This window comes from Paramacrobiotus metropolitanus, unplaced genomic scaffold (assembly GCF_019649055.1).
Source record: "Paramacrobiotus metropolitanus isolate TYO unplaced genomic scaffold, Prichtersi_v1.0 Parri_scaffold0000006, whole genome shotgun sequence".
In the NCBI taxonomy this organism is placed as follows: domain Eukaryota; kingdom Metazoa; phylum Tardigrada; class Eutardigrada; order Parachela; family Macrobiotidae; genus Paramacrobiotus; species Paramacrobiotus metropolitanus.
In genome coordinates this window covers 621,085-636,290 of record NW_026570226.1, presented here as the reverse complement: position 1 = coordinate 636,290, position 15,206 = coordinate 621,085, and the positions used below count along the sequence as shown (strand labels likewise).

The 15,206-nt window shown below is 40.9% G+C and overlaps 2 protein-coding genes across 7 annotated transcripts; one reads left to right on the top strand and one right to left on the bottom strand.

Annotated features, from left to right (window-relative positions):
• The first annotated feature begins 1,299 nt into the window (after window positions 1-1,299).
• On the top strand, window positions 1,300-9,635 carry LOC129581579 (monocarboxylate transporter 12-like). Of its 5 annotated transcripts, none has more exons than XM_055472739.1 (8): window positions 1,300-2,098; window positions 2,695-3,581; window positions 4,202-4,481; window positions 4,816-4,972; window positions 5,829-5,972; window positions 6,046-6,081; window positions 6,288-6,371; window positions 8,129-9,635. In XM_055472739.1, exons 3-8 carry the CDS (start codon window positions 4,218-4,220, stop codon window positions 9,442-9,444), a joined length of 2,001 nt encoding a protein of 666 aa, XP_055328714.1. In that variant the 5' UTR covers window positions 1,300-2,098; window positions 2,695-3,581; window positions 4,202-4,217; the 3' UTR covers window positions 9,445-9,635. The 5 variants fall into 5 exon arrangements, with proteins under 5 accessions (XP_055328714.1, XP_055328718.1, XP_055328717.1 ...); XM_055472743.1 differs by lacking the exon at window positions 2,695-3,581 and having other exon boundaries at window positions 1,301-1,499; window positions 1,679-2,098; window positions 8,129-9,634; XM_055472742.1 differs by lacking the exon at window positions 2,695-3,581 and having other exon boundaries at window positions 1,301-1,584; window positions 1,679-2,098; window positions 8,129-9,634.
• Window positions 9,558-13,182, bottom strand: LOC129581581 (putative serine protease K12H4.7). 2 transcript variants are annotated; one of them, XM_055472746.1, is made up of 10 exons: window positions 13,027-13,182; window positions 12,726-12,895; window positions 12,183-12,261; window positions 11,848-11,905; window positions 11,620-11,743; window positions 11,323-11,555; window positions 10,623-11,075; window positions 10,210-10,506; window positions 10,108-10,129; window positions 9,558-9,827 (listed from the first exon to the last, which is right to left on the bottom strand). In XM_055472746.1, the coding sequence occupies exons 2-10, from the start codon at window positions 12,878-12,880 to the stop codon at window positions 9,740-9,742; spliced, it is 1,509 nt and encodes a 502-aa protein (XP_055328721.1). In that variant the 5' UTR covers window positions 12,881-12,895; window positions 13,027-13,182; the 3' UTR covers window positions 9,558-9,739. The 2 variants fall into 2 exon arrangements, with proteins under 2 accessions (XP_055328721.1, XP_055328720.1); XM_055472745.1 differs by lacking the exon at window positions 13,027-13,182 and having other exon boundaries at window positions 12,726-13,017.
• Window positions 13,183-15,206: the final 2,024 nt, after the last annotated feature.

Below are 15,206 nucleotides of genomic sequence, written 5' to 3'. Positions count from 1 at the left end.
TGTGATGTGTGTCGTGTTTAAATGTAGGTGTGTAACGTAGTATCACCCGGCGGCTATTAGCTACCCGGCGATGGAGTTGACCTTACCGGCACCATAACGAGGACAGCCTGGAAGATCAATAAGATAGTCAGTGCGTGAATTTAGTTGAATTCTAGGATATCACATCCGAAACACACACGCACGCGTAGATCTGGATCCATACGTGTACAATCGCGGACCGAACGGCGTGAATGCAGGCAACGTCCAGGTTTACAGTGTATGGCATCCCAGTGTTCGGATATCTCAGACTTCCGATCGATACGTACGGGCAACTAGCAACAAACTGATTCGGGTTTATACAAGACTTCCCATTAGTTACTACTTGATATCGTCATACCGTTCTCATGCAGTTACAGTACTTCTCATGCAGTTAGTGGTCCACTGTCCGAATTGGAAATAGGCGATGTGGAATAGCCGACAGCTATTTGACTATTTCCAATACGAGTACAGTACATCATTCAGTAGCTAACCATAAAGTGTTGCTGTTTCATTGGTATTTGTTTCGAAAAGCGCTATGGAGTACCCCAAAATGCACATGTCGCTTTAAAATAGCGCCAAAACGTACTGGTATTTAATACGTATCTGGAGTACGTAGATGCGACTATGGATTTTTCTGAGCTTATATAGATATCTATATATGCAGTGCGTGTGTACAGATATAGCTACAATTACGATTAAATTTTATTATGTCTTGTTATGTCAGTAAAACAGTAGCAACCATGGCAAGAAATACGATCAAATTTAAATTGTGTTGCTTGCGAAAAAAACGAATCTAGCACCTTGTCCTTATCCTTCACTTTATATACCATAATCTTGTGCATGGAAACTGCCAAATTAAAAGTTTGGCTGTTGATTTTTTAGCACTTTGTGCATTTAATTTTTTAGCACTTTGTGCATTTAAAAATAAGTTTAGCACATGCAAAATGGAAATAAAAAAGCTGCCGATCGAAGCCGCCCAAATGGTTTTTAATGCAATATATAGTAGTATTGTGTGATGCTCACCTATAACTGTAGCCGGTACGTACTTTATCTACGACTATGAGTACACTTAAATTACTTCAATTACATCACATGAGCATTGTTAACAATGTCAAATAATAGAACTATAAGGACAAGTATAGTTCTATACGTAATCGTATACAGTTAAGTGTACGCTGCTCTTCCTGTTAGCTGTTGCATAAACACAATTTTCTACATGACGTTATTTGGTTGTGGGCGGAACATGCAGTTCTTGGTTTAAGTGGTAAAATGATACACTGCCCCGGACCTCCCGGTAATTCCAGAGGATCGTGCTGCTTCACAGGATACATTTTCTGTGGTCGGCATTTGACTGCAGCCTCTTAGTGCGGGGTAGCGGCGCAATTCATTTGCGATGATCTGTAGATGTACCTAGTGACATACAGTCGCAATACTGCAGAGTGCATGCAGCCTGGACTTGTGCAATCTGCCAGTTATGGCAGGTACATTCTTGGCTAAATTTCGTTGAAACTGCACAGCACATGTTTTGGGACATGAGAGCGATCAAACCGTTGAAGAAACATACTCGTGTGTAAAGTATAAATGCTTATACTAATTTTTTCTGTTTTTATGGTGCTTTGTAAGTTTTGTACAGCTCAATGCAACATTTTCCGTTCAACAGTGCTGGACTTGCATCATTGATATCGCAAGTCGCAACCGTTTTGGAGCTTATCGTCAGACTGGAGATGCTCACTTCACAGTTCACATCAAGATCAGATTCTACACTCTACAGCACAGTGCAGGAAAGATGACTGGACTTGGAGCAGGGTCGAAGTGGCTGAGTCACTTTTCTTCTTATCATTGATAGATTCTCCGTCTATCATGACGGCTTCTGCAAGCTTATTCCTTATCGGATTCTATTGAATTCGGGCTCTTTTGGAGTTTTGCGAAAGTGCGATCTGCGTGATTATTGATTGTGCTTTTCAAATATTGACCGAATTTGCCGCAATTATTATCAGATTATATAGTAGTTTCCTAGTTCCTTCAAGTTTGCAATGCGATGTTGCCTACTGATCCTAGTTCTTCCCAGTTCTCCAGTCTGGTAAGGAGCTCTTTGAAATAGTCCACGTTTTGACTTTAGGATAAGATGTCAAAATATTCTTCGTAAAGTCAACGGGAATGTCGATCTGGTGAATCTTTACGGGTCTTTCTCAGTCACTGTTATAGTGTAATTAGAGTAGAATTTGCTTGCGCCGGCATGTTGGGGATTAGTCCTTACTCGTACCAGGTTGTTCCTTGCATAGCGTTCCATAGAAATTGCTGTGTTACACAGAGACTGTCGTTGCGCAAGTTGCAGGCAGAATGGTTTCGCAGGTTACTCATTGAAATTTACCGAATTTTAGCTAATTTAACCTGAAACGAGCTCCATGAAGTGTTGTAGTAGCCTAGATTGCCCCAGAAGGCAGGAGTAGTATTGAAAAAAATTTAAGGATTTACAAGTCTATTGTGGGTTTAGACTCCAAACACTGCAGATTCGAATCATTCGATAGGGTTGTTTTGATAATAATGGTCAGAGAATCCCTGTGGGACACGGCACAATCGACGCCGTATTCCCCATATATGTAACATTTTTGTGTGTTTAATTGATTTGATGTTCCTTGTTAAAATATAAGTAACAAACAATCCATGTGTTAACAGCCGGCCCGCACAGAACCGGAAAACTCACTCCCGTTCCTTTTCGCTGGCGTCGATGGCCCCCATACTTACCCCAAACTGCAGGATCATAATAGAAAAGTTGTAGTTTTATTGATTTGAAAAGCGAAGAAATTGACGTAGAGTGTGTTTCACTATGTTGTGAGTGTGTATGTGTTGCGCGGCTGTTTGTGAGGGGAGAGCGGCGCGTACAGGAACAGATGGCCATAATAATAAAAAGTTCGTTTACGTGATATACATGTCTTGGTTTGATGTTTGCTCCGTGTTTAGTTTGCTGAAATGGAAAATACTCCCTATGATGATGTTTTTTCGCTGCAATAATGTTTAATGCTTTTTACTGTTCGACGCACTCTTCATTGCCAGTTGAACTGTAATAGTTAGTGTGAGTGTTGTGGATGCTCGTCGGATGGAGACATTTCCGATTAGTTGCTATTATATTCTTAATAAGTTGGCTAAACCAGCCCGGCACTGCTCCTCGAGAATTTTTGTTGTGGGGTGTGACTGGCATTTTGCTTCGATTTGCCCACGGCAAATATGGTACAAAAGCCTATTTTTACTCATTTGCATATGCTCCGAAATAGGATTACCGTTCTGGCCGATAGATGTATTCTCCTGTCTGCAGTACATGGTATCGATTGGCATGTATTTTATTGTTGCGGCAGCGGATGTTGGAAATTTTGCATCGTTTTCTCCTTCTTTATCGGATTCTGCTCCCATGTGCGCCGGGGAAAGGCGCACTGCGCTGTCGCTGCACGGAGTGATGCTAATCTAGCTTTTTGAACTCTGATTTACGACGTAAACATTTAATTTCCCGATAATTGTCCAGCGTGACGCCATTGTTAAATTGTCTTACGGCTGGGAATTCGGATATGGTATGGTTTTGAAATGATGCGCATCTGATTAGATCAGATCTGGAGTTACTAATGCATTAAGGCTGTTTCCGAAGACGCCGAAACACGAGCACTTTTGACTTTTCTCTTGATAATTTATTTGCTGAGTTGAATTCGGTTCGAGGCGCCGCGCTGCAGCAGTGACTTGATACGAAAATTTATGCAGTTTCAAAAGAATTTGCTGATGTTGGAAATGTTAATCAATAAATATTAACAACTTTACGAGGATAGTAATGAAAGATCCGTAGTGTTGAGAAATGTCAACCACAGTTATTCGGTACTTTCGGTATGCGAAGCATACTTGTCCTGCAGATTTGAAAAAAATTTGAATGTCGAGTGTTCATTGACGTAATTTTGTTTTTCTATATTTGTGTTGCCATGCTTTTTTAAAGAACACTGTCACATCGCCATGTCATACATGCCGCGTTAGATTTGAGAAATAGCTTGAAGATACATGTATCTACAATTTATGTACTGTTTTTATTAAATTGCTCGTTTTTTCCTGTAGCGGGAAAGCATCAGCCTAAACTTTTTAAAATGTGAAAAATGTTTTCAGGCTGTCTGTAATTGGAAATTACGTCGAAATATTCATTTTACTTCAGATTATTCCGGTGGAGAATGTCAGAGCAGGACAGTCCATCGCGCGCGGCTGATCAACTCCGACCCGATGGTCAAATCCTTCGCGTCCGTCCTGCACAAGTGTCCGCCAAACTGCTGGGACATAACACCGTTCAAGAGCATGATGAGTTTATCGAAGAAATCGCGGACCCCACCTCGACATCGCGCCAAGATGTTCGAACTTCCTCTCCGATGCATCGGCCTTCCGATGTCCAGTTGCCTCATAAGGCGACAACCAATGCGTTAGATGGCGGCTATGGCTGGGTGAGGTTCACAGTAATTTTTGTACTCTGCATATTTGAATTTTGCGCGCTTACACAAATTTTCTGTTATCAGAAACTGATTTATAAATGACCGTGAAACGGTTGGCTATCAGTATCCTTACTTACTGTAATTAAACGTGGCACTATTTGTTGTGAGCCTGTTGTAGTTTTGCAGAAAGTTAGCAAGAGATATTACTGAGCTCCTGTTTTATTTAATTTAGTTTTAGTACCAGTAATGGTTATGAACATCTCTGCCGTTTAATCACAGTACGTTAACAACTTAACGTTGAGCGCCAGTGTAAGATGACAAGTTGTCTGAAATATTTCTTTTGTAGGTGGTGGTATTTGGATGTTTTCTGATGCATGTGATCAATGTCGGGCTCATTAAAGCATTTGGAATAATTTTTGTGTCTCTGCGGGAACAATTCGGCGCTTCCAATGCGGATGTTTCATGGATTTACGCTTTATTTTTAGTTTGTAGTACGTGGTTTGGTAAGTCAAAAATTCGGGTTACTGATTTGTAGACAGACATTTTTTAATTAACTTGTTAAATAATGGCCACTCGAGTAGACTAAATAAGATGTTTAATCCCCGGGATTTTCAACAGAGAAAATGGTAGTGGTTTACAATAGATGATCGTTTTACAGTGTCATGGACATGCAATATAAGAGGGTGCCTTTTCTCATCGTCTACTCTCTTTTATACGATGAATCTGAATTAAGAGAATTTGTTTTCGCTAGCGTGAACTCTAAATATAAAATTATACGTTGAGCTTGTGTGATGCACAGTGGGATAATCGATCGATGATCGTTAATCGATACCACTTAAGTTCAATATGGAATCCCTTTTGACGTTTATTAAGATCTTCTTATTAAGAAACAGTGAAGAATTAGCACATGATCAGATACTGAGAGCAACAGAGATTATCGGTTATGTTTGGGCAATGCATGCTGTTTCTACAGGAGTCTATGGAGATCAACAAATGTTTCAGTACTTACGCAGGCAGATGTTGTAAGAATTAAAAACACTATAAGCAGTTATTACCTCCTAAATAAAACCTAGGTCAAACATGGTACTTTCTTGCGGGTCATTTAACTACGTACACAACCATATATCTTAACGTCATGATATTTAGATGCAGCAGTAGTGGAACTGGATAGACATGAAAAAAGTACTAATAAATAAATTTTATAAGTTTTAAATAGGTGTTATACCAATCGTGGCGATACCACAGAGATCAGGAATTACGTGTTAAGTTATTTGGTTTGAAGGTTTCAGTAGAAATCGTAATATTTAATCGCGTTATATGTCCTTTTGAGTAAACTACGTACCTTTTCTTTGTATTTAGCTCCTTTGGCTAGCTTTTTGGCCAATGCCTTTTCTCAAAGAAGCGTTGTGATGCTGGGTGGATTGTTACTTGGAATTGGAATTTCACTGGGATATTTTGCCAATAGCTTGATGTTTTTATATTTTAGCTACGGATGTCTAAGTGGTTAGTCCAGTTTCTTGCCGTAGGCTTGATCATTACCATAATGAAAGAAAAGTAATAACATCTTTGTGTACAGGCCTTGGATCGGCGCTTTCCTATACGCCGGCTGTGGGTAAGCAGTTACGGTTAAGAAGTGAAGCGGCTTCTTGTAGCGAAATAAACATTACGAGCATATAAAAAATTCTGACGAAGCTAGAGAAATAACTAAAAATTAAGATTTATTTCGAGATTTGTTACCTGCAGACGATGGAATTTACTTTGAAATATGCTTAACATTTTGCGTGTGCTGATGTACTAAATTGTGAACTGTGTTGGCAGTTGCGGTTGGTTCATATTTCGAGAAGAGACGAGCTTTGGCAAATGGAATATCCTTGTCGGGAGCTGCATTCGGATCGATAACAGGTGGGAAATTTTACCCCATCGTACTGAGGATGTTTGATGTTGTGCTCGGTAGAACTGATGCAGTTTTGTCAGTGTACACATGGGGATATTTTGGGCCATATTCCGTTAAATGTTTTTTATAAATTCACGGTTGAAATAGATACAGATTCCGCTTTATTAAACATCGATTTCGCGATATTCCTAACATACGGGAAGAACCGTTTTAAAACTTTAAATGTCGTTAACTGCTTGAATTTTTTAATCATTTTAATTCTTCTCTACGAGCGCATGCTCATTGTTATCTGAATTGGCTATTGCCGAATATACTTTTTGTTATCGCTAAAGTTTTGCTTCGTATTAGTTTGGGTTGTTGTTTTGGTTCGTTAAAAGAGAACTGACGAAAGAACCTAGAACGAAATTAATGAAAGCAAAACCTTATAATCTTGACAAGGGTTTTATAAAACACGTCAGTAAAGCGATGGAAATCGCGGTTTTATGAAGCTATTCAGTTCTTCCTTGACATCTGTAGTATTTCCGTTGTTGAAAAACGGTTTCCATTTCCTGGACTTAGCTTTTTGCGTTTGTTGTACTTATCATTGAACGGTTCCGCGCCACTGGACAGTTACAAGCTGGCACATACATTAAACAAACGGTTTGAGCACAGTGGACGTATCAGTGAGTGTAATCGGTGAAAGAGGAAGTTGATTCTGCTGGAGCATTCCCATTTGATTTCCCAATATGCCAACTTGTTTTCCATAATGTTCCTATGCATATATTGCCGCAGTCTATCTGCGGCTTGTTGATTTTAACTGTGGCAACTGTTAGCGGATCAAGTCAAAAGGCGGCATTTGCCAGATGGGTTTATTGTCTGGCTGCGGGATGGTGACTGGTGTGGTGTGATGATGATTTGATTGCCTTGTGGCCGGAAATCTGTTTACTTGTCTGTAGAAGGAGGGAGAGGGAGTATAGAGGCCCTTTACTGATTGGTTAATCAGCGAACCGGGTCCTATTTGGGATGCCAAGCCAGTGGTGGCAATGACGTCATGGGATGAACAGAGAGGGCGGTAATGTTTAACTGTATCTATGTGTGTATCTCTCTCATGAGAATGTGACAACGATGCTTCCCAGGCATGCCATCAATTATGCAATGATTTTTGCTTCAACAATCGCGGTTTAAAAATAGTTCCGCCGCTGTTCGGTAACTATTATGGTCGGTTCGGCGTGTTGCCAATCTTACTGTCCAGGGTGTTGCCTTCTCTTGTTATCTGGGAGAGTTCGACCGGGACTAAAGCTCCCTAGAAGAAGGCGCATGATTAAATTTCGGAATATTTATAGCTGGAAGTTAATTTAATACGGCATTTAGTGCGAGATTGCCTGGCGTGTGATTAAGAAGTGTGCACAGATCTGGAGTGCGAATTTTTATTGATCAGATGATGAACACCACGACAACGTACAAGAATAACTGCAAAAAGGTTGCAGTCGATTAATTAATCGTAGAACAGGCTCGCATTTTTAAGAGATTCGATGGAAGGTGTTAGCTGTTTTTTCACTGCGACCGGGTAATAATTTATGGATGTTCGGTGCAGAAATATGAGAAACTGGTATACAAGTCTCTGTAGTGGTACAGATTTTAGTATTAAATTCGATGACCAGTAAAATGCTAAACCGAAACTCCAGGAGTAATCATTATAAACTTCTAATTTCGCTTGGCTGTTGGTTTCATAATGGCCGTTATGATGATTTATTTGTGCTTATATCATGCCTACTTTTTTTTACAGTGCCTTATCTAACGTCATATTTGGTAAAGGAGTTTCCTGTATCGGGCGCCATCCTTATATGCGGCTCCATCGCCCTAAACGTCTGTGTGGCGGGAGCGTTGCTGCGCCCCGTTTCTACCCACATGCGCATCCTGCGTGCTCAGCAACGTGCCTCCCATTTGCGGGCGTTAAGGGCGCTGGAAGCCACGTTGGATGATTCGAGCGCGGCGCACGCTCCTACGAAGGCCTTCAGTGCGCCGGCGTCGGCGCGAAGCAATGGTCTCGGCTCGTTATACGAGAGGGATTTGGAAGCGAATACGCATTTGTTAGAAACACCCTTGGCCGAGGATACGCGGAAGCGTTCGGCGCATTCCATGCCAGCTGAACCCCTGAGCACACGCTCGCATGGGCGGGAGATCACAGTCGGAAGGACCAGTCAGTCTGAAAAAGGGTTAACCTTCTTCCAGCGTTTTGTTAATCGGTTCAAGAGGAAAGAAGGCCAACCGCCGTTGTTTGATTTCGGACTGTTTCGGCAAAGACTGTTTATTGTCTATGCACTGTCAGTGATGCTCGCAACCTTTTCGTACATGAATATCTTCCTTATCCTGCCTGCTCACACTGTTGACCTGGGATGCACGAAAGACGACGCGGCGATGTTGATTGCTATTATTGGATTAGCGGATATATTTGCGCGGATTGGCTACGGATGGTTCTCGGATTTGAAGCTGTTTCATCGGAAATGGGGATTTTGTGCGGCTGTCTGTGCTGCGGCCGTGTGTAACTGCCTGGCGCCGGTGGCGACGAATTTTGTCGGACTGGGAATCTACGCAGCCTTTCTTGGAATGACGTCGGGAAGCTATATCTCCTTAGTGGCGGTGGTTTGTGTGGATTTTTTTGGTATTGACCGGCTGAGCTCCGCCCTGGGTTCCGTGATTGCGTTCCAAGGCGCCGCGTTTCTCGCCGGGCCACCGCTGATTGGGAGGTTGCGCGACGTTTCGGGAACGTATAAGTACGGATTTTGGGCGTTGGCGGTGTGTCTGGTATGTTCGGCTAGTTTGATTGTGGTGGAGCATTTTTGTGACAGAATTGTGCGGCGAAAACCTCGAAAGCACGAGGTAAATCATGACCACGAAATGCAGCTTATGACAGCGTCAACGCCGGCCTCGGAAGTCGTCTCACCCATTGTGCCCAGTATTTCCAATAGCGTGATTCCACCAAAAGCTCCGGTTGCTCATATGGATGAATTTGACCCGTTGACGCCCCGCCCCGTGTCTAAGCCGGTGTTCAAGCCAAAGTTAAAGAGAAGAATTTTTAAAGAGCACGTTCCCAATGCATAGTTTGTACATTGGGACTCGTTGTTTTGTTGTATTCATGTTGTTATGCAAAAGTTTATGTTCTTGATAATATTGTCGTTTGTTGAGGAAGCTACTTTTGTGATACATACATATAGCACGATATCGGTTTTAGTTGCGGAAATTGTCATTCCCGGTAACTTTACAAAACGGTGACAACAATTAAAAAATTTTGCTTATACAAAAATAGGAACTACAACAACCCACAAAGGTTGGTCCGAACAAATCACAACAGAAAAGAGAATTTAATCACACAATGTCAATCCTAAATCCTAATCACTCAGAGAACTATCCATTTTTCCAGGAAGTACTCGATGATCAGTCTGGATAATACCAGTTCGGGAATATCTTCATCGCGAGACGGATACCTGCAAAAATTATAAGTGTGTTACAACCACGATATTCGCATTACGTAGGTATACACAATATTTTTAAAAAAATATTTCACAGTAAGTACTAAGTGCTCGTAAGTGGTACCATTCACAGTTATTTCACGGCACCAAGAATCTTGTGAGTGTTGCTTCTAAAAAGTTTGATTGCTCGATTCTGCATCTACGTACACTGCACGAACACCACAAGGAAAAAGTACTCTTTCTATAATCTGTATACACGTCATAAACAAAGTGACCAAGTACTGTAAATGCTTACATATCAGCGCAGTGTGCGGCTCCTGTAAAAAAACAAAATTGTTCTAGCCTGTTAGTGCGCTGTAAACAATATGAAAGTAAATGTGCAACTAGGGTGACTTACCTTTAATTAAAATCGCCGGGGAATCATGTCCGTGTTTTCTGGTGATGCCCAGCGCATGCCATGGATCGATGTCTCCGTTGACAAACATTACCCGCTCCGTATGCAAATCCAAGCCGCCATAATACAGGTTTGTGCTTTGTATACCACGTTGTAAAACCGGCTCGCTAATGTTAAACAGATCTTTACACTGGTCCACGAAAAATTTTAGAGGGAACATCGAAGAAAACGGTTGTGAAGCCGAATCGGATGTTTGAAAAAAGCCAAATTCCGTGCACGTTTGATAGGTCCACTGGCGACCTGTATAATTTCGATAACTTTTGTAATCATACTACCACAAGACATTTCCATGATTAGCAATTTTATGTTATTATCGCAAAGTACTATAAATCAAGACTACTGTCACTTATTTTTACCTCCTTCACTAGTCGAATCCGACCACTGCACATCCAACAATGGATCCAAAAAGGACTGATACGTAAAATTCAGGCATTTTTGCTCGTATGCATTGAGCAGCAAGGCGTTCACTTGGGCATATCGCTCGAGAGCCGTTCCTTTGCTCGTATCGCCCATAATATCACATAATGTCTCAATGGTAATATTGGTAGCCAGTGCTCCTTCGAAAGCTCGATTATCGCGATTGTACTGCACTACGCCTTCGAAATTCCCGGCCAGTGATTCTACCAGATTCTGCACGTCCTTCTTCACCGTAACATCAATCGGCGTGCATAACTGAAACTGGGTTTGCAGTTTTTTTGTACTGACCGGCTTCTGCAAAGCCTCTTCCAACTGGGCACTCGCGGCGGCAACGTTATCCACACACTGCGGACTAAAGCGCGCCAGCGAATTTTTCACAACTTCTAAGTACTCTGCACAAAAATATGAAAGCATTTGTACTTACTTTGTTGTAATTTGTGAATGTCAAGAATAATTCGTATTTCAAAGTTAGACTATTTCCATCACTCGTACCACCACTAAAAAAAGGGATCCTAAAACGTCAACCAAATTGAGCTGAATTTTGTTTTGAGCTTTTAATAGCGCTATGCCAACCAACAATCGATCTTTTCCCACCTATATAATGACCATTATCAATATTATTTTTAAATCTGTACATACGCGTGAAATCTTCCACCGCTACAACCGGTGCGCTGGACGAGATGGCAGCATGCACAATGTGGGGATACTTCGATCTGAACCACGCCGACAAACTGCCGGGATACGAACCGCCGAAGGTGATGACTTTCGGCTTTTTTATACCCCGCGACGCAGTCTGGTTGGTAATAAAATTAGCCAGATCGGCTAATGCCTGCTCGCTACTTAAAAATCGTAAATTCTCCGTGGATAAGTCTCTAAAAATTAGAAGTAAGCGTACCAAGAACAATTTTAAACACGGAAATGCAAATGTGGACTGACGGTGTGGGATGACTTTTGCCGTAAAAACGATGTTCCAAATTGAAGCATAATGCGTTAAATTTTTCCGCCCACCGAATCCACTGCCCTTCGACCATCCAGATTGGATTTTCCGGTCCTTCTCCACCTATCCAAGGCACAAAAGTAATCGCTATATCTCAACACAACTTCGAAAAGCAAATTCCGATTCGTAGTTTACTCTAGGGTTAGAAACATCGCCACTTCACGTACCGATCATCACAAAAACAGGACCACCCGGCTTGTAGTATTTGTCGTTTACGAAAAAGCGCTGCAAAGAGATTGTTCTATGAATATATGACTCTCTCTTTTAGAACTGACAAAAGGCTTATAGCCGTCAGTAATATATAATATGTAGATAGAAACGAGTATTTCGCCAAAAAAAATGGGAAAACTGTAGCATGTAGGTTTTTTATGCTAATGTTTATCATGATATGTCTACTGAACATTGTCGAATTTCGTTGTCATCCCGAGACAGCTGCTCGCTCTATTCTCTGCTTCTGTCATCGATAATTTGATTTATTCGATTAGTTAATACGCGCGTTCACCTGTTGCCATGTTCTGTTATCAGCTTCATTAAAATGGTTCAATTGTTGCTCGAAATATTGGTCAGGCGGAAGGTCACCACTGGAAGTATACAAAAATTGACATTGTACAACCATCTTACAATATGCCAGTAAAAATCTATGAAATTACATACTATCAACCCCTATTACATATACACAAAATCTTTAAAAAAAATCTTAAAAATTTTAGTTCGTTTCTAATTTCTAACTGAAAGATCTGCCCGGCTAATGTTTATTGTTTCTGCAACTAATCTGCAAAATTAAATCGGTCGTCCTCGTCATACGAGTATATATATACATCTGTTTTCGAGAATTTTAGAATCCATACAAATGTAATAATATGCTCGTTTATCAACAATAAACTCGCAAATTTTATATAGAGTTTTTTTAGATAGTTTTTCCGAGAAACTGTACATTCTATATTTATAGTACGAGTAATCATATTCAGTGTTCCGATTAACGCTTCTATATTTTCTTCTTGTTTACGCATTGTTGTGAGATTACTAAAAATATTCACGTACTTACGTGTTCTGAGTAAATCGGTTCCTTGCTGGCTGCCCCTTTGCGCTGCCCCGATATTTGCCCAACATAAAATTGCTTCGGGATTCCGACACACCACATAACGCTATCAACCATAGGCAGCAACAAACAACGGCAAGCAAACTTATTCCCGATTCCATTATTTTGCAAGTAGCCTGGAATCAAAAATACTGTATTTCAAATGGGAAATCTAGATAGGTGTTTAACTAAAACTAAAAATGCATTCATAGGTAGCTGCTATCAGGTGCATGCAGTAAGCGAAAGCTGTGTCCTACAATACTCGTACCAAGTAAGTTCACCTATACGAATACCAACGGTACACCGGAATTTCGGATTATGCTGCACCGTGGTGCTCAACCTGATAATTTGAACCAGGTTTCTAACATTACATTATCGACTTGTGTAGCACATACTGTACAATATTCTAAATGCCGCCTTCTTTTATCTGGCGATCAAACTACGTTACTAACTCAAATACAGTACACACCATAGAAAGTGCTGACAGTGACAGTAATAACTTTTACAATTACGATACCAATGCATAAATTTCGAAACACTGAAAGCCTGCATATATCCAAGTCGCACATGTACAATAATGTAATTTCTAATAATTACATTGCGTAGTGATTGTGAAGAGAGTGTGAAGATTTACTCTCCACTTGATTTTTATAATATATATATTGATCAACCGTTGCCCAATATATATTGTAAAAGTGCAATATAATTACAATTTACAAGTACATACTATTTAATCCAGAACCCCAACCCCATGGCGTGGTGGAACATCGTTTGCAAATAAACAGATTAGGTGAACCAAGACTTTAAAATATATATAAAATAATTCGGCTGCTTCCAGAGGCAGGCGGCATTACTATACTGTTAACGCAGCACACGCGTAGGCTAAAAAGTTTTTATACAGTACGTAATAATTGTGAGTTTGGTTTGGTCAACGATGCATTTTAAATGTGTAATGGACAACTGACATTACTTTATTTCGATTCGCTATTATCACGGCTATAACCAGGCGTTATCGCTTCGAAATTAGGTTAAATGACCACTTGAATCTGTTCGATGAGAAAATATGAAATGTTACCGCACACACAAATCCTTAATATTAGTCTTGCCTCTGGATCGTGCCCATCTTTGCTTTGCTTGCCAGATCCCCTTGCTCCAGAACTTTCCTCTTTGTGCCTTTACTTTGCGCGCTAACTTGCTAATACTCTTCTGATGATCTAGGTTTTATGTTGCTTAACCGCACTGGGATGATCGTATCATCGACCATCGTGCACCCCAACCGCTGGACCCAAGTAAACGTCAGTTAACTTCCGGTCAGCATCACTGCCGCCTGTGCCAGACGTTCCCACACTGAAATAGCCCAGCGTTTACATGTTGTATTTGTATTAAGTGTAAAAGAAGAGGGGGCAAAAGACTGCAGCAGCATACGGGAGAAAGTCGATCACATGAATTTCTGCGTCAACGGCTATCGCTGGAAATTCAGCGCGGAAATGCAGCATCTATCCTTGGCACGATGGACGGAGTGGATAGTTTAAATGAAGTTTTGCTGTTATGAATAATGTACTCTGTTTATTTTTCTTCCACCTGATTTGTGCATTGATTATTAATAAAGACTGATTAAGTGTAAACTATGGTCAAGGAAGGTCACGAACTCGCTTTGGGAAACATATGGTTAAATATTCTTAAGCACATACTGTATTGAGATACGTCCAAGTCCCCCTTTATATAAGAATAACTTATGGGATCACCTTTTCCACGTCTGTGCGCATACACTACAGTGGAATCATTCCACCAAGTGTTAACAGTTTTCAATTGACAGTAAGTACAATCTTGCCAACATGACTTGGAGTTCGCTGGTTTTAGCGCTCCTTCGAGGTCAAGAAGCGAATGAAGCGATTGACGCTAAATGAGCGAAGCGAAGCACCAAACATATAACCATTTTGACGACACAGAAAATTACTACTAATACTTCTACTCTGTAGTACAATAAAACCGTGCTGGAATATAAGCTGATCATGATATTAGGTAAGGTACTGCTATAGATGTTCTGGGGTGGCGTATTGTCATTAACTAGCAGTGTAGGCCTTGATTAGCTGCTGGTCTAGTGGGTTGGTAAATTTGTGTACATCCTGTGCCTAACTAATTTTTTTTGCGGCAGGTTCATTGAACCGTGACAGGTTCTTATATGCGGTATACGACTAGAATCAGTCGTAGCATATATGAAACTGTAGTTTCGGTTTTTGGTCTTCGATATCCGTGTGTAAACAAAAGTAATTTTTGGCGCCCGTAGAGTACGGAAGGGTCCGGCCGGTTGAAGGAAGCGGTGGGGCCCAACAGTCATGTGACATGAGTCATGTGACATGAGTCGAGTAACGATGCGTGAAACTTGTAGATGGCGTTGTTAGCTCGGCATCTTTTTTAGTTTACATTATGTGCTCCTACATTATGTAG